This window comes from Ochotona princeps, chromosome 21, assembly GCF_030435755.1.
Source record: "Ochotona princeps isolate mOchPri1 chromosome 21, mOchPri1.hap1, whole genome shotgun sequence".
Taxonomy (NCBI): Eukaryota; Metazoa; Chordata; class Mammalia; order Lagomorpha; family Ochotonidae; genus Ochotona; species Ochotona princeps.
The window spans coordinates 5,013,501-5,031,187 of record NC_080852.1 but is presented as its reverse complement, the minus strand read 5'-3'; the positions used below and the strand labels follow the sequence as shown (position 1 = coordinate 5,031,187).

The window sequence follows — 17,687 nt, the reverse complement described above, 5'->3', positions numbered from 1 at the left end:
TTTAAGATTTATTTATTTTATTACAGTTAGATATACAGAGAGGAGGAGAGACAGAGGAAGATCTTCCGTCCGATGATTCACTCCCCAAGTGAGCCGCAATGGCTGGTGCGCGCCGATCCGAAGCCGGGAACCAGGAACCTCTTCCGGGTCTCCCACGCGGGTGCAGGGTCCCAATGCATTGGGTCGTCCTTGACTGCTTTCCCAGGCCACAAGCAGGGAGCTGGATGGGAAGTGGAGCTGCCGCGGTTAGAACCGGCGCCCATATGGGATCCCGGGGCGTTCAAGGCGAGCACTTTAGCCGCTAGGCCACGCCGCCGGGCCCTGTAAAAACAAAAAAATCTTAAAAAAAATTACCAGTAAAGTTGTGAGCCTTGACCACTTTCAATTATTTTTAGCGATCCCAACTGTCTATACCAAATAGAATGACTTGTGGTGTGCTCGATGTAACTGGGTTTTGCAGAAACCCCATTCCTACACCTGAACCGACACCCGACGAAGTGCAGGCAGTTTTGATCATAAGGTAGGTCCAAAGGGTCAATGAACTCAATCTGGCATCAGTTTACAAATTAATGATTTGTAACATGTTTCCATGTTTTGTGAGATCTCAACAGTCTTTGTTTTCTTCAATGTGATTATCTGTTTCCACTTTAGAAACACTGACAGATGCTGTGTACATCTGCCATGTTTTATGAGGTGATGTGTCCTTATAGGATCCTCAATTGAACATAACAAAAAGATCCTTAAATGTACACGTGAAAAATCAGTTGACACATAGAGGAATGGCCATTAAACTGACAGCTGACCTCTCAGAGGTAACTCTACAGGCCAGAAGAGTACATATTCCAGATTCTAAAAGGAAAAACATTGTCAGCCCAGAATAACGTACCCAGCAAAGCTTTCCCTTGTCTTTGAAAATAAAATCCTTCTATAGTAAAGTTAAAAGAATATGCCTCTTCCAAACCTGCCCTACAAAGGATACCCTAAGACGTTCTCTTGACAGAAGAGTAGCGCCCACCAAAACTAAAGGCAAATGAGAGGAACATCCCAGTAAAATTACAAACGACTAAATCAATGGACAACCAATTGCTAAAATGACAGGACCAAATTACCATCCATGCATATTAACCCTGAATGTCAATGTTGATTAAACTCCTTAATGTCATAGATTATACTGAATTTAAAATAGAACACATCTATTCGTTTCCTACAGGAGATGAGCTGCTTCAGCTCGGACGCCTTCTCCGGGGGCAGCGACATGCTGACGGACCCGGCCGGGGAGCCCAGAAGCCTCCCGGCCGCTCGCCTCGCTCAGCACCGAGCAGGGACGAGGGCGGAAGGGCCAGCGATGGCCGAGGCTGGGCGCGAACCCGGGCGACGGCGGCGCCAACAGCTTCCAAACACCGCCGGACCCACGGGCCTCGGGGCTGCCCGCCGCGCCGCCTGAGCCGCTCCCGCCGGCCGCGCCTCCTGCTCGCAGGCCAGTGACCGCCGTGAGCCCCGTGAGCCCCGTGAGCCCCGTGAGCCCGGTCGCGGGCTGCTGCAGCTCCCCGAGCGTCCCCTTCCCGTCCCCGCAGCGGCCTCGTCCCGGCCCCCACACGGCAGCGCGCCGGGCAGGCCCTGGGCACTCGGCGCCGAGGGACCCGAAGGACCCGCCCGCGCCTGCGCCTGCGCAGAGGGCGGGGCGAGAGGGCCGGCGCGCTGCTGGGCCTCCTCCGGCCGCGGCGTGCTGCAGGCTGCTCTGTGCGCGTCCTCCAGCCGCTGGCCATGTTCGTGCCCTGTGGGGACGCGGACCCCGACCTGTCGGGCTTCACCCTGCTCATGGTGAGTCTGGGCCTGCGCCAGGGGGCGGCCTCCCGGGGCCCCGAGCCGTCCGCTGCTCGGCTTAGGTTTGCAGCGAGCTTTGGGAGACGAGATGGTTTGCTTTTGTGTTAAGTTTTCAACTCTTGAAGGTAGTGGAGGAGTTGGCTAGAGGCGACGGGCCGAGGAGAACCCTGTGGGCGCTGGAACCACGTGCTTCCTGGGGCACGCCTCGCAGCCTTTGTTGCCTGCAAACAGCACGTTAGTGAGTCCAGATACTTGCAATATGCGTTGTTGAAGGCATCCTTAAATTTCATAGGAGGAAGAAAAGTTTTTCCATCTAGTTTTAGAGTCGGTCCTCAGTTAGCACCTCGTTGTCCGTAACTGTGGTTGGAGGGATAAAAATGACTTATAACAGCGAAAAGCACAATTTTAGCCACCTTGGGGTTGCCCAGAGTCATTCGTTTAAATATGCGTGAGCTTATATGCAGGTAATAAAACTGGGTGCCTGTGCCCAGTGAGTTTACAGTCTCTAGAAACCCATATAAGAAATAAAAATTTGAAGCTTACAAAGCACACAGAAGCACAGAGAAGAAGCAGAGGAAGGGCTGGGACCTGTAGGAGAGTCATGGGATCCTGGGCGTAATGTGGGGTGGGAGTGCCCAGACAGCTGTCTACAACAGGCACAGTTGTGAGCCTCCTGGGGCAGGGTAGGATTTTGGATCGACGCCTGGAAGGAGGAAAAGCAGAAGGTGCTGTAGGGAATGACAGAAGATGAGGGGAGACAAACCTGGCGTTAGAAATAATGTGTATGAGAGAGAGAGAGAGGTCATCCACCCAGTGACTCACTCTCCCCTGTCCACAATGGCCCTGTCCACAAGGGCTGAGCCGGGCTGAGCCACGAGCCTGGGACAACATCTCAGTTTCCCACGGGGATGGCGGGAGTCCACGCACACAGGCAATCTGCTGCTGCTTTCCCAGGCGTTTTAGCGGGGAGCTGGGTGAGAAGTGGAGCATCCACAGCTCCAGCCAGCCCTTACATAGGATGCCAGTGTTGCACACGGCAGCTGAACCTGCTGCGTCTCTATGGTGGCCCCAGAACTATCACGTTTATCCATTAAATCTCACAGGCATCAATCTAAGAGAGGAGGGAGTGGCCATCTGTCGAGGTAGGCAAGAGTTTGCCCTGAAAGTGTCTGTCTGGAGTTAGCAATGTGTAAGTAAAGGGTGGCCCCAGGACAAAGGATTACCATGGGAGAAGTTAAGTCGGAAACCGTGTTGGAATGGGCTGGGAGAGTGGGACAAGAGGAGCTGTGTGCGCGCGCATTCATTCATTCATTCAGAAAGCTGCTACTTAACGTTTCAGTGAAGACCTGCAGGAAAGTTTTGCTCTGTCAGGACACAGCAGTGAGGTGGCAGTGGGGGAGGTAGTAGAGTCAACGAGGGGCGTTTGTAGAATGAAAACTACTGGAGTAGCTCTGCACACTGCACAGAAGAATCCAGAAGGAGGAAAGAGAGGATGGGTGGGAAGGAGTCTGAACAAAGTAGCAAGGTCCCTGAGAGGAGTTGCTGGAGGAGCGGGGTGGTCCATGACAGCAAGGAGAAGTGGGGGGACGCTGTGGGAGGACGCTGGGAGCTCTCTGAGGTCAGGGTGCGAGAGGAGGCGAGTGTTGACTCCGAACAAAACCCGAGTCCTCTTGCTGAGACACAGCAAGCCACTTGGTGATGGTGAGAGAGTGGGTGCTCACTGCAGTGTGCGAGACAGGGGAGCAGGCAGTTCCTGCTCGGGGTCTGAATTCTGAGTGAGAAATCAGGGGGTGAGTGGTGCTGAAGCACTGTATGTACGGGTCTCTGGGTGGCCCATGGTTTCCGTAACCTTTCTTTTTTAAAACTTTATTACTTATTTTATTTTGTATTAGAAAGTCAGATATACAGAGAGAAGGAGAGACAGAGAGGAAGATCTCCCGACCGCTGATTCACTGCCCAAGAGGTCGCAACAGCCAGAGCTGAGCTGATCCGAAGCCAGGAGCCAGGAGCCAGGAGCCTTGAGCCTCTGCCAGGTCTCCCACGCGGGTGTAGGGTCCAGTCTCTACTTTGTGCCAATCTCCGTTGATCTCCCAGGCCACAAGCAGGGAGCTGGATGGGAAGTGGAGCTGCCAGGATTAGAACTGGTGCCCGTATAGGATCCCGGTGCATGCAAGCCACTAGGCTACCACACCAGGCCCTTTTAAAATTTTTTATATTATTATTATTTTTTTATTGGAAAGATATACAGAGAGAAGGAGAGACAGTGAGGAAGAGTGACCTTTCTTTAATAGATCAGGGACAGGACTGCCCGTGCTGCGGTGCTGCAGTAGGCTCCAGTCTGTCCAGGTTCTGTGGTTGGGTAGTTGCTCTTACCTTGCTCTGGGCCTGAGGTTCCCTTGAAGCGTCTCAAAGTGGAATCTAGTGACTCATCCTGGATTTAGTGGCTCAGTCTGTAATGAGGAGTTGATCTGTAATTATCAACATGGAGAAGGAGGAATTGCAAGCTGAAGGAGAGAGACTAGGGCTGGACGGTGTGTGTGTGTGTGTCAAAGGCATCAGGCCCCGGGGCTTAATACTTCAGAGGGAGAATCAGTGAGGGTCATTTGTGCAGTAGGTGACAAGCGAAAGGGGAGGAGTTTCCTGGTTCAGTAAGTGACAAGTTTAGAGACAAATTCGGGCAGAAGTGTGTTGTTAGTTTTGTGCATGTTGAGTGTGGGCAGCCAGCGACATTACCAGGTGGAGCTAGGCGTGAGGCTCTGGCGCCTCACATAACTGTGCTGAGAGAGATTTTGCAGTTTGCCTATTTGAAGTCGTGGGTTTGTGTGTCTTTAGTGTGGCCGGATAAGGTCATGCCAGCACCGGAAGTGGGTATAGGAGAAAGCTCTAACAGCCAGTAGAAACGCACGGGTGCTTTTGTCCGTCTCTGCCAGCCCTGCCCGCGCTGCCCCACCTGAAGCGTTTCCCCCAGTCCCTGAGTGACTTTCCTTTTGTGTGGTCTTTATCGTGGTCATCCTGCTTAGAATTGCACCTAGCCACATACACACACTCATACCGTGTTTCTCCAAGGCACTTAGCATTGTAGATTTTACTGTTGATTTTGCTCATTTCAAGTAACCGTTCCCTCTCTGGAGTGGAAGCTCCGGAGGACCTGTCCAGCCAACTTGGCTGGTTGGTTTTGCTGCGTCCTCAGTGTGTGATGACTGGCCCGTTATCAGTGTTCAGTGTTGTTTGTGATCCCAGTTGAGGTGGAGGAGGCCCCCGCTGGTGCGTTAGGTGTGACTGGCGTGAGAGCCGGTGTCTAAGGGGGGCGTGTCGGAGCAGGAGCGTGCGGTGCTACTGTGACGTTTCCCGTCTTCTGTCTCGTCTAAAAGTGCTGGTAATTTTGGTGACTCACTGACCATGTCCCTTGATTTCAGCCAGCGGTCTCTGTTGGAAATGTTGGCCAGCTTGCTACAGATCTGATCATCTCTACGCTGAAGATGTGTAAAATCGGCTACTTCTATACTGACTGTCTTGTGCCGATGGTTGGAAACAATCCATATGCGACTGCGGAAGAGAACGCAGCAGAACTCAGCACCAACGCCGAAGGTACGAGAGGCCTCGCAGGGTCTTCTCTGCCACAAGGTCGAGTTGTTCTAAGTTAGGAATAAATTATGGAGACTGGTTTGTGGTGTGCCAGCTTTGTGTAGAATTCACAACCCAATCTCACTGTCGTATTTTGGATCCTGGTTTGAGTTTTCGGCTTTCTCTAAATGTGACAGCTCCTAAGAGATTTGTGAATAGAAACCATGCATGTATCTTTGGGTGGAATTTGAGCTTCCTGTTTTCTTTCAGCACGGTTCGTTTACCACGTGTGTCTTTTATCCTCAGCTTTATTTTCTTTGCTTGCTTGTGTATGTAACGATCTCTAATACTACAAAAAGGAGGAAATGTGGGAGACCAGCAAATAAACATGAGTCATTAAAAAAAAGATTTATTTATTTTTATTTGAAAGGCAGATTTTATAGAGAGAGAAGGAAAGAGAGAGGTCTTCCATGTGCTGGTTCACTCCCCCACATGGCCGCAACAGCCGTAGCTGAGTTGATCTGAAGCCGGGAGCCAGGAGCTTATTCTGGGTCTCCCACTCAGGTGCAGGGACCTAAGTCTTTGGGCTGTCATCTGCTGCTTTCCCAGGCCGTTAGCAGGGAGCTGGGGTGAAAGTGGAGCACTCGGGGCAGGAACCACTGACCAGATGGGATGCTGGAGTCACGGGTGGTGGTTTTACCGGCTCCACCACAATGGCAATCCTGGATATAGGTCTTTACTTCTTTCTGTTTTTGCTTCTTTTGAGAGACACAGACGTACATGCAGAAAGAAACAGCTCCCACCTGCTGGGTTATTCGCTAAGTTCTCAACAGTGGCAAGAGCCAAAGCCAGGGGCCAGAATCTCAATCCAGCCTCCTGTGTGCTTGCTCAGCCTAGGGTTATTTTAGCATAGTGGCCCAATCCTGTGTCCCTGGGACCCAATCCTATGTCCCTGGGACTCCATCTGTCCTTGGTTCGTAGGGGAGCTTCCTGTTCTCCGAGGGGCGGTTGGCCACTGGAGCCTTGCACGTTTCTGCATGAGCCCGTTGAGCTCATGGAAACTGTAGATCCTTCTCCAAGGAAGAGTGCACACACTAAGGCAAAGCAGGGATTATACCTCAGCTCTTGCAAAAAACCAAAAAGAATACAGATGTCCTGATATCAGGGGTTTTCTTATGTGACTGACATTCATCTACATTTTATTATTTCTTCGATGAATCCCAACGAAGTCTGATTTTCTGAAGGGAAGCAGGCAGAATATCCGCAGAAAACATTTAGCTTTTATTTGTCATGACATCAGAAATTTCCAGGGGGAGCTCTCATTTTTTTATAATTAAAGTCATAAATTTTTTTTTTTTTTTTTTACTATTTTCGTACAGTTAACTTTTTAGAAATCAGTCTCTTCCATTAATAAAGTCTCCTGGCACATGTAAGTTATTTTTAAAATGTTAGCCAACTGATTTAGTGCGTACTGTATTTTAATGATCCTTGAAGGCAGTGGTTGTTAAATCATCGTTTAGCTTGTCTAGCTCCTTGACTTTGACTAATGTATGATTCCATTTTCTTCCTGTCTGTGTAGTGTATTCTTTGCCTTCGAAGAAGCTAGTGGTTCTCCAGTTACGATCCATTTTTATTAAGGTTAGTCTGCTGTATTTGCCTTTGTAAGTCAAAAGTAATGGGAAAATAGAAAGTCAGTATCATTGAGAATTAAGGTTTTAAGTAATTTCTGCTGCTTTTAATGTATGTCCAGCTAGGAAAAGTATTTCTAGAGAAACATCTTAAAGTATCTTAAATATGTTGTTATTCGTGATTATATAGAAAGGAATTGGGACTTTTAGCCTGAGTCTTATCTGGTTTTTGAAGATTTACTTTGAAAAGTAAAGTGATGGAAATCTTCCATACTCCAGTTCACTCCTCACATGGCCACGGCAGTGAGGTCTGGACCAGGTCCAGCGCAGGAGCTTGGCACTCAATGTGTGTCTCCCGCATGCATGGCAGGGACCTGGGTACCTGCGTCATCTTCTGCTGCCTTCCTAAGCACATTAGCAGGGAGCTGGATTGGAAGCAGAGCAACCAGAAGTTTTTTTTTTTTTTTTTTTTTTTTTTTTTTAAATATAAGCTGGAAAAACACTTTTTATCAAATTGGAATGTATAAGTCAAACTTTGAGCAAGATCATCAGAACACTCTATCATAGACAGTTGCAGTTAAAAAGTACAGTCAAGAAGACAGGACCAGCAGCTGTCACTAAGGAGCAGCACTCAGGCACCCAAGAGATGCTGCCACTGGCTCAGAAAACCGATTTGAACTTTAAGGAATCACAGTGGAACGCCATTCCCACTCAGCAGTCGTCCCCTGCCGGCCCCCAGAGACCTGTTCATCTCAAAACAAGAGCACATGAGTCAGTAATACCAAGTCTCGGAAAGCTAGCCAAGTCCTTCCACACTCGAGGCTTGCATGAAGACTGAATGCTTTTTTGTAAACGCTTGGCATCAGAAGTGTTATAGACTTTTTCCTTTTTAAGATGTGTTTATTTTTATTGGAAAGGCAGATATACAAAGAAAAGGAGATATAGAAAGATCTTCCATCCGCTGGTTCACTCCCCAAGTGGCTGCAATGGCCAGAGGTGAGCCCATGTGAAGCCAGGAGCCAGGAACTTCCTCCAGGTCTACCACACGGGTGCAGGGTCCCAAGGCTTTGGGCCGTCCTCGACTGCTTTCCCAGGCCACAAGCAGGGAGCTGGATGGGAAGTGGGGCTGCTTGGATATGAACTGGTGCCCACATGGTATCCCGGTGTGTGAAAGGCAAGGATTTTGGCCACTAAGCTACTGTGCTGGGCCCAACGCTGAATTACTCGATTTCTTTACTCTTCTCTGAATTCAAAAGAAAACAGTTTTTCATGTAAGACTTTTTTTTTTTTATTGGTCTGTCTTGATAATAAAGTTTAAGATGAAGAAAGGAAAGGTGTTATATAAAGAATTAGACACAAGCTTTAGGGACGTTCTTCAAGGTGGGCTGCTCCTTTGAATAGTTTTAATCAGCAGTCTTTTCTGTAAAGCATTACTGTGCTTCATGAAATAGCCTAAGTATTACCAGAGGAGGAATTCATATCTATTTCCTGCAAGAGCTTTCGCCTTTTGCATTCACTCTTTAAAATGCTTTCCCATGTCTTTCTCACATTCATAGTGCAGGATGCAACACGCACAAATACAAGATCATATTGAGGTATTCCCTGAAACAGAATGACATTGATTCTGGCCTGGATTATGCAGTTTGTTACAAGAGAGCTGAGATAAGAAGTTGAGAAACAGTTTGAATTATATGTCTGAATAGATCTAGGAAGCAGATTTTATTTTCATAGCTCCTATACAGCTTCATTGCTTGCTAATATCTGGGTGTACACATTTCTCATCTAGAAACCGGGCTGGAAAGGAATGATGACTCATGACCAGATCACATTCTTACGCTAAGAGAATTATCTATTACTGGCTATTAATAGGGAGTTCCTAAAAATGGAGGCTAGAAAGCCATCCCTGAAAGCCTTACGAACGTGGCTGCAGGAAAAGTGGCAGGGGGTCGTGATATCTGGAGAAAGAAGGCAAGTCAGGAAGTGGATTTCCCTGGGTTTGCACCACTGCTGGCAAACATGTGAATCATGTCTCCAAAATCGTGCAGGACCAGAGCAGTGATACATAACTCAAGGGTCACTTTCAGGATTAGGCTAGCATCAAGGCCCTATTTAGATGTAGGAGAAAGGGAATGAATTTGTTTTGATCTCAGAAGCAAAACGTGAGTAGCATCTAGATAACTCTGAGGAGCCAGGGCTTGTATGTGAGCGTTTCAGCTAGAGATGGCGCAGTGGTTAAAGAACAGCCAGCATCTGAACTAGTGCTTTGATATGGCTTGGTAGCATTCGAACAGCAGCTTTACTTGGTATGCCACTGTGTCAGTCCCTAGCTCGAGTCTTGTGTGTTCTCAATTCAGGCAGCTCTGATAAAAAGAATTAAGCTCATAAACACTGAAGGCTTATTCTGTTTATATCTCAACGATGACCTCTACATATAAATACGCATATGTCAAAATGTATTCTGAATTCTACTTCTTTCCACCCTATTGCCTCTCAGTCCAGACCACTGTCATTTTTGATTCCGTTTTTTTCCCCTTAGGGTTTATTTCTTTTTAAAGGTAGAACTAGAGAGAGGAAGAGAGAGAGAGAGAGATCATCCATCGATTGGTTCACTTCCTGGATAGCTACAATGGCCAGGGCTGAGTCAGGCTAAGTCAAGAGTCTAGAACATCTGATTCCCCACATGGGTGGCAGGCACCCAAGCACTTAGGACATGTGCTACTGTTTTCTCAGGCGTATCAGCAGTTAGATCCCCGAAGTGGGATAGTCAAAGAGTTGAGTGGATGATCATGTTGGTTGTGTATGTGACAGGCAGTGACTCAACCCACTGCACCACATTTCAGCTCCTGGCACTAATTCTATTCTTGCTCCCCATGTAAATGCTTAGTAGTCTTTGAACCTGAACTGGATTGCAATAGTACTTCTTTCAAAACCTTTCCCTGTTACCCCAGAGGCGCTCACAGGAGCCTGTCCTGCTGTGGAGTGCCCGGCTTTGATTCCCAGGTTCCTGCTCATGCAGACCCTGGGGGGATCACTCAAGGATCTGTGTGCCTGGTTCCATCCCCAGCCCAGGCCCAGTCATAGTGGACATCTAGGGAGTGAGCCTGTGGCGCTAGCTTTCTCTCTGTTTCACTGCCTCCCAAGTAAAATATTTCGTAAGAATTTTAGAGAAAGTTACAATCCTTACCATGACCTACAAAGCCAAACTTCTCCACTGTTTAATACTGTAGCCACTAGCTACATTTAACCATATAAATTTTAATTGATTAAGATAAATTACGAGTGTAGTCTTCTGTTACACTAAAGACATTTGAACTGTCCATAGCTTTCTGTGCAAGTGGCTGCCATAAAGAGCGTGGCTGTGATCATGAAGGGCTCTTTTGAAGAGCATGACCTCTTGTACTGGCCCTGTATTGTTTAAACACATCAACTCACTCCTGTCTCAGTCTGTCCATGACTTATTTAGTGTTTGCTTGAAAGTTACTTCATCAGAAAGGCTTTCTTTGACCACCCCTTCTTCTTACCCTGTATTTATTTTTTTCAAAACCCGTAGCTACCTGCTGTGTTGTATGTTTCATTTTGTTTTTATTTAAGAGACAGAGAGAGAGAACTCTCATTCATGGTTCACCATGCCAAATGCTCACAACAGCCCTGTAGGGACCGAGGCCAGGAGCCCAAAGCTCCACGAGGTCTCCCAGTGTCTTTGGCAGGAGCCCAGTCATCACTTGAGCCATAACCATGACCTCCCCTGGATGTGCATCAGTAGGATGCTGGAGTCAGGAGCAGAGCCAAGAACCCAGCCTGGTTCTCCATTGGGGAAAGGTGGTATTAACAGCTAGGTCACATGTTTGCCTCTGCTGTGTTTTCTCCCTGACTTCTAGGAGGTAAGCTTCCCGAGAGAAGTGATGTTGCCTCATTTACTCTAGAATGGTACCTTTCATACAGATAAGTTCTCAGGGACTATGTGTTAAAGGAATAGTTAGCGTTTGTTTATGGCATAATCTATCCAGGTCACAAATGGCTTATGTTCACTTCATATTACTCTAGTTCTTCTTTGTTTTACTTTTATAAAGTTGCTTTTATTGATGACAGCAAATTGTTCAAAGCTTTTTAAAATTGATTTTATTTCTTTTTTTTTTTTTTTTTTTTTTTAAATGCATATTCTCCTCTCTGAACACACACAGAGAAGTTTTTTTTTTTTTTTTTTTTTTTTTTTTTTAGATTTATTTTATTTTCATTACAAAGTCAGATATACTGAGAGGAGGAGAGATAGAGAGGAAGTGGAGCTGCCGGGATTAGAACCAGCAGCCATATGGGATCAAGGCGAAGACCTTAGCCACTAGGCCACGCTGCTGTGCCCCAAATTGATTTTATTTCAAAGGCAGAGCAGCAGATAGAAGAAGTGACAGGCAGCAAGAGAGGGAGAGAGAGAAAGAACGAGGCATCTTCCATCTGCTGGTTTACTTCCAATGTCCCCAGCAGCTGGGTGTGGGTCAGGCTCAAGCCAGGAGCCTGGAACTCTGTCTGGGTCTTCCATGTGAACTGCAGGGACCCATGCACTTGGGCTGTCTTCTACTGATTTCCCAGATACGTTAGCGGGGAGCTGGATTGGAAATGGAGTGGTTCACTCCATGGCTGCCATGGCCATGGCTGAGCTAGACTAAAGCTAGGAGCTTTTTTCCAATCTCTTATGAATGCACAGGGGCCCAAGTGCTTGGTCCATCTTGTGCTGCAGGCACATTAGCAGGTACCTGGATTGGAAATGGAGCCCCTAGGAATCGAACTAGCACCCTAATGGACCAGCATCATGTATAACTCCTCAACTCGCTGTGCCACAACACTAGCTCCAATATTGATTTCCTTAACAGCGTATACAAAGAGAATCCATAAATTATTGTTTCTCTCAAAAATTTTGTAAGCACACACATATACACACATACGCACATATACGTACACACAGTTTCCTTCTGCCAAATAGTCTAAAAGTCAGCAAGTGACGTCATGACACTTCAGCATACATGTTTTGAGATTAGGGTTTTCTCCTTCACTATAACACCATTAACTGCACTCAAGAAAATGAGTCTTTAATGAATTATTTAGGAATATTACCCAACATTCTCAAATTTCCCACTTTATCTATCCCTGAAATACCCTTTAATTCTGGATCCAGACCAGGTTTGCATGATGCATTAGCTGTTACAATGTTTTGGTTTGGTGTCTTTCTCTTCTACCTTTGTGCAATCGAGATTGGATACTTGGGGCCTGGAGCAATAACTCCACCTCCAAGTGCCAGAATCCCCTGTGGGTACTGGTTCATGTCCTGGCTGCTCCATTTCCCACCCAGCATCCCCATGGGAGACCCAGAAGAAGCTGCTGGTTCCTGGCTTCGGATCAGCTCAGCTTCAGCCGTTGCGGCCATTCGAGGTGAAAAATCTTTCTTTAATCTTTCTTTAATCTGCCTTTCCAATATAAATAAATAAATAAGAAGATTGAATATTTGGCTTTCCGCATTCATTCCTCTGATTCCTCATGATCAAGTCTAGTTCAGAAATTTTTTGCAAGAACAGCTTATAGATGGTGATGTGCTGGTTATTAAGTATCACTAAATTACTTGGAATGACATTAAAAAAAATTAAATCCCTCATAATTTCTTCCAGAAATGTAAAAATATAAAAACATCGATGTTCATCTCTTTAGATCTTTAGTTTATGATAAGCAAGAGGATCTGAAATACTGATATTTTAGTGAGTATAAGCTACATGTCCTATCACATAAAGTTGATACAATATGGTGTAGAATATTCTTATACGGTAAGATCCAACTTTTGTATTTTCTTGTTCTCTCAATTGCGTACCAAGTACAAATCCAAGTCGTTCTGTGAGAAGCTGCTTGGCTGGGTGGAAAGGAGCGGCTGTGCCCGAGTGATTGTGCTCTCCAGCAGTCACTCCTACCAGCGCAATGATAAACAGCTGTGCAGGTAGGTGCTTGCCTTTCTTGTGGTTCTGCGATCCTTTCCCTGTTGAAAAGTGTAAGTTTTCAAAGCTGTGAATTACCTTGTAGCTGTTAACTAAGAGGAAGACATGCGAGGGCCAAGGTACAGGGGGTCAGTAATCAGGTGGATGGATCCTTTTAGCTTGCATGAAGTTGGTACAGTGGAAGCTCAAGGAAGGCTTTGGCGTAGAATTTGGGAGCCAGGCCTTGGTGTTTGCTGTCATGTATATGGCAGTCACAGGGCTCACTGATAATGAGAAAGGATGTATTGGTTGGTATAACCTGGCTAGATTGAATCAGCACCAATTCCATGTGTTCAACCATTTGTATCTGTAGAAATCTAGTTGTCTTTAAGTATACCTCCTGGGCCTGTCAGAGTGAAATGTTAAATACTGGGCAAGGTGTTCCAGGAATAGAAATAGGAACTGTTTTATGATGACATTCACTCAATAAAATATTACATAGTAGACTTGTGTGGTTAACTTTCATTTCATTTAGATCTTTTATATGTCTTAAAATCAGGGAGGAAAGATACCAGTAAACCAAGAGTTACCTTTCGTATCTGGGGCCAGTTTCCAGCAAGCTTCTGGTAGTTCACAGACCTTGTGGCCCAGGGGAGCATGGCTGTGGGGAATAGGTGTGTCTTCATAGTGGCCTCTTTATGCTCGTTCCTCAGTATGTAATGAGCAAATGAGCATTTTCTGCAAAAGTGGCTCTTCTGTGGCCTCCTGAGGTTGTAGTTTGCCTTGTGCAAGCAAGAAAGTGGAAGCCAAGATCTTTTTAACCCAGACCACTGATACTTTTCTCATTGTTCATGTCTGCATTTTTAAAAAGTTCATCATATCGTTGTTTCCAGCACTCCCTTCCGATATCTGCTTACACCTTCCATGCCAAAAACTGTTCAGAATAAAATAAACAGCCTTAACTGGAAAGAAATGGAAAGAAGCCCATGTATTCCTGAAATAGAAGATTCTGATCTTTGTGTCCGTGTTCCGGGAGGAGGCATCACAAAGTTACTGTATGATGAAAGGTGGGTGTGTTTTTCATCTTACATAAAAGTGAATTTCAGGTAACCACAGGAACATATTCATTACCTAATTAGATCTTAAAATATATTTATTAAGCATGTAACATTCAGGGGAAAGATTCATATTTAGTTATTGAATAATTGATTCCTGGAAAACTAAATTTATTGCCTTATTCGTGACATTCAAAAAATCTTGCTAAATAGTCTGGACAGCCTCTCTAAGCACACATTTTTCAGTTGTAAAATATACAAAATTAACCATTTATCTGTAAAATTTGTCTATTTTATTGTAAAGGCAGGTTTACATAGAGGGGAGACAGAAAGATCTTCCAGGTGCTGGTTCACTTCCCAGAGGACCACAGTAACCAGGACATCTTCCAGGTCTCCCACGCGGGTGCAGGGTCCCAATGCTTTGGGCCGTCCTCGACTGCTTTCCCAGGCCACGGGCAGGGAGCTGGGTGGGAAATGGAGCAGCCAGGACACAAACTGATGCCCGTATTGGATGTTGGCGCTTGTTGGTGGAAGATCAATCGATTGATCTATCATGCCACCCCTCTTCCTTTCCCCATCCATTTAACCTTTTTTTTTTTAAATTATTGATAACTGGTATCAGGTTAGTTTTGTTTAAAATTACAATAACTTCATCTTAGATTCTACTTTGTCCCTGGAGAAACCCTCCCAGAATTGACAGATTTCTTTATATTCTTTTTTTTTTTTTTTTTCATGATAAATTTCTTTAGGCTCAGGGATTTACTCTTTCACCCTCCCCCTTCTCTTTCCACCCCATTGTTTTCCCTTATACTGTGATAAAAGTATAGTTCAACAACAGTCACAAGTCCATCATTCTTGTATCTAAACATATCATTGCCATTTGGGGAGTAAACAAGTGGTTGGGGGCCTGGCGTGATAACTTAGCAGCTAAAGTCCTCGCCTTGAACATGCCAGAATCCCGTATGTGCGCTGGTTCTAATCTTGGTGGCCCCACTTCCCATCCATCTCCCTGCCTATGGCCTGGGAGAGCAGTCAAGGATGGCCCAAAGCCTTGGGACTCTGCACCCACGTGAGAGCCCTCGAAGAGGCTCCCGGTTCCTGGTTTCAGATCGGCTCAGCACCAACCGTTGTGGCCAGCTGGAGAGTGAACCAGTAGACAGATCTTTTGTTTCTCTCCTCCTCTCTGTATATTTGCCTTTCCAATAAAAATAAAATAAATCTTAAACAAAAAAGTGGTTGGAAGATCTCCGTTTGTAAATTTTATGAAAAGAATGGACCTCACATGGGACAGAAAGATGCTTTTCAGGCATCTCTGGGGTGAGCCACACGCCTTTCGTGACTCCTGGTCCTGTTCCCGCAGGTAGAAGGGTACCAAGTAGATGACGGGAAATAAATGAATAATCTTAGCATGTGGTGTCTCCCCCTCACCCCAAACCTCGAAGGTCAGCTGTCTGTACACACACACTGGAATCAGCATCTGTACCAGTGGAAGGATGCTAAGTTACTGTTTTTATTAACCTTTGTAGCTGTTCCAGAGATATCCAGATGGCAGTTCTGCTGAAATTTGTCTCAGAAGGAGACAATATCCCAGATGCGTTGGGTCTGGTTGAGTATCTTAATGAGTGGCTTCAGATCATCAAACCACGTGTAAGTTTTCTGTAGCGTAAAGTTTCATTTCTCTAGTGATGTTTTCATCATTTGCATAAATAAACCAAGTAAGTGAAAGTTTATATTAATCATAGACGACATGCTTTGTGCTCCAGTTACAGGGTGATGACCCCACAGCCAGCCCCTTGCCGTGGAAAACACCAAGTTCTTGGAGATTACTCTTTGGCAGTGGTCTTCCTCCTGCACTTTTCTGAGCTGTCTTTGGTTTTATACCTTGTATCCCTGGACGCTGACTATCAAGACAACTGTTCAGCATTCAATACGAAAATCTGTGTTACTGAGAATGGATTAGGAAACACTTACTTTTCATAAAAATCTCTTCAGCAAAAACATTAACCAAGGTCTTTTGCCATGCTTTTCCCCAGCTATAACAAATGTAAATTTTGTACAATAAAATTCCCTTTCCTAAGTAATTTTGTCTGAACAGTATCTCTTCAGTTAGGTAGTTTCCTATTTCTGTTGTAATAGATTACCACAAATGTAGAACTTAAAATGGTGCCATTTATTTTTACTTGTAGTTCTGCAAGTCAGAAACCCAAATTGAGTCCTGTTGGTGTAGAAGCAGGGTGCTAGCAGAGCTCTGTTCCTTCTGGAGGCCTCTGTCCACTCAGACAAGCTGTCTTTTCACTTTGTGTATCCCCACAGCGGACAGGATGACTGCCCCACCTCAGAAGAATCCTCGTGTAAAGGAAGTACCAGGAGCAGGTGTGACAACATAGCAGTTAAGCCCACCATGAGGGGCACTAGTGGGGCTGGGTCAAGCTGAAGCCAGGAGCCAAGAACTCTTCCTGGGTCTCTGCGGGCGGCAGGACCCCAAGGACTTACATCATCGTCTGCTGCCTCCCGGGGTACACATACACAGGAGGTTGGACCAGGACAGTCGGGACACTCCAGTCTAAGCAGTGACAGGACTTGGTGCATTGCAACGCCCCATTCCCCAGTTGCTGCTTACACTTGATCTCTGCACCTGTGATTTAACTGTGTTGCTGTGTGCCTTGGTTTTCTCATGTGTAAACCAGAGAAGAGTTGGGGCTCAGTTTATCAGCAAGGTATAGCAATGCTGTATGTACCCAATATCGGAGCACACAAATACAGGAAACAAACTATAATGAAACTGACGGGAAAAATAAATGATTACACGGCAGAAGACTTAGCTATCTGACTTCCAAAATGGACAGAACAAGTACATAAATACAAATACACATATGTCTAGTCTCTGTGTACAGACACAAGTAGAAAAACTGAAAACTGACAGGCATGTAGAAGTAGAACAACACAATCTCAAAACAATGTGTCAGAACCACAAGAGATTAGAAAATATTTCTGAAAGATTTTTTTCTAATATTTTAATTTGATTGGAAAGTCAGATATACAGAGAGGAGGAGAGACAGAGAGGAAGATCTCTCTGATGGTTCACTTCCCAAGCGGCAGCATTGGCCAGAGCTGCTGTGATCCGAAGCCAGGAACCCGGAGCCTCTTCCAGGTCTCCCATGCAGGTGCAAAGGTCCCAAGGCTTTGGCCTGTCCTTGACTGCTTTCCCAGGCCACAAGCAGGGAGCTGAATGGGAAGCGGGACCGCCAGATTAGAACTGGCGCCCATATAAGATCCTGGCATGTGCAAGGCGAGGACTTTAGCCACTAGGCTATCATGCCAGGCCCTCTGAAAGATTTAATAATAATAATTTTATGGAGTGCAACAGAAATACTAAGGAGTATAAATGCCCACATTACAAAAATTCCAGATTAATGTGACTAGAAGAAAATAAATCCAAAGTTGGCAGAAAAAAATAAAATACAAACAGAACTAGTAGTTGGTGGTTTTTTTTATATTTATTTTTTTGACAATCTTGACATAATTAGGGTAAAAAGGTTCAAGCACTACAGGAAGATGGGCAAGACAATTAGTTCGGTATTGTTTCCTTAATATATCTGATGTAAAAGGGGGTTTTAAGGGAGAAGCCCCACCCAGTCTCCCACCCACCCCAGGTCCCAGATGAG

The 17,687-nt window shown here is 45.7% G+C and overlaps 1 protein-coding gene across 1 annotated transcript; it reads left to right on the top strand.

The window, feature by feature from the left end:
- Nucleotides 1-1,670: 1,670 nt before the first annotated feature.
- On the top strand, nucleotides 1,671-16,103 carry PSMG2 (proteasome assembly chaperone 2). Its single transcript, XM_058678965.1, has 7 exons — nucleotides 1,671-1,821; nucleotides 5,241-5,412; nucleotides 6,968-7,026; nucleotides 12,872-12,990; nucleotides 13,861-14,034; nucleotides 15,549-15,669; nucleotides 15,786-16,103. The coding sequence occupies exons 1-7, from the start codon at nucleotides 1,765-1,767 to the stop codon at nucleotides 15,882-15,884; spliced, it is 801 nt and encodes a 266-aa protein (XP_058534948.1). The 5' UTR covers nucleotides 1,671-1,764; the 3' UTR covers nucleotides 15,885-16,103.
- The last annotated feature ends 1,584 nt before the right edge of the window (nucleotides 16,104-17,687 follow it).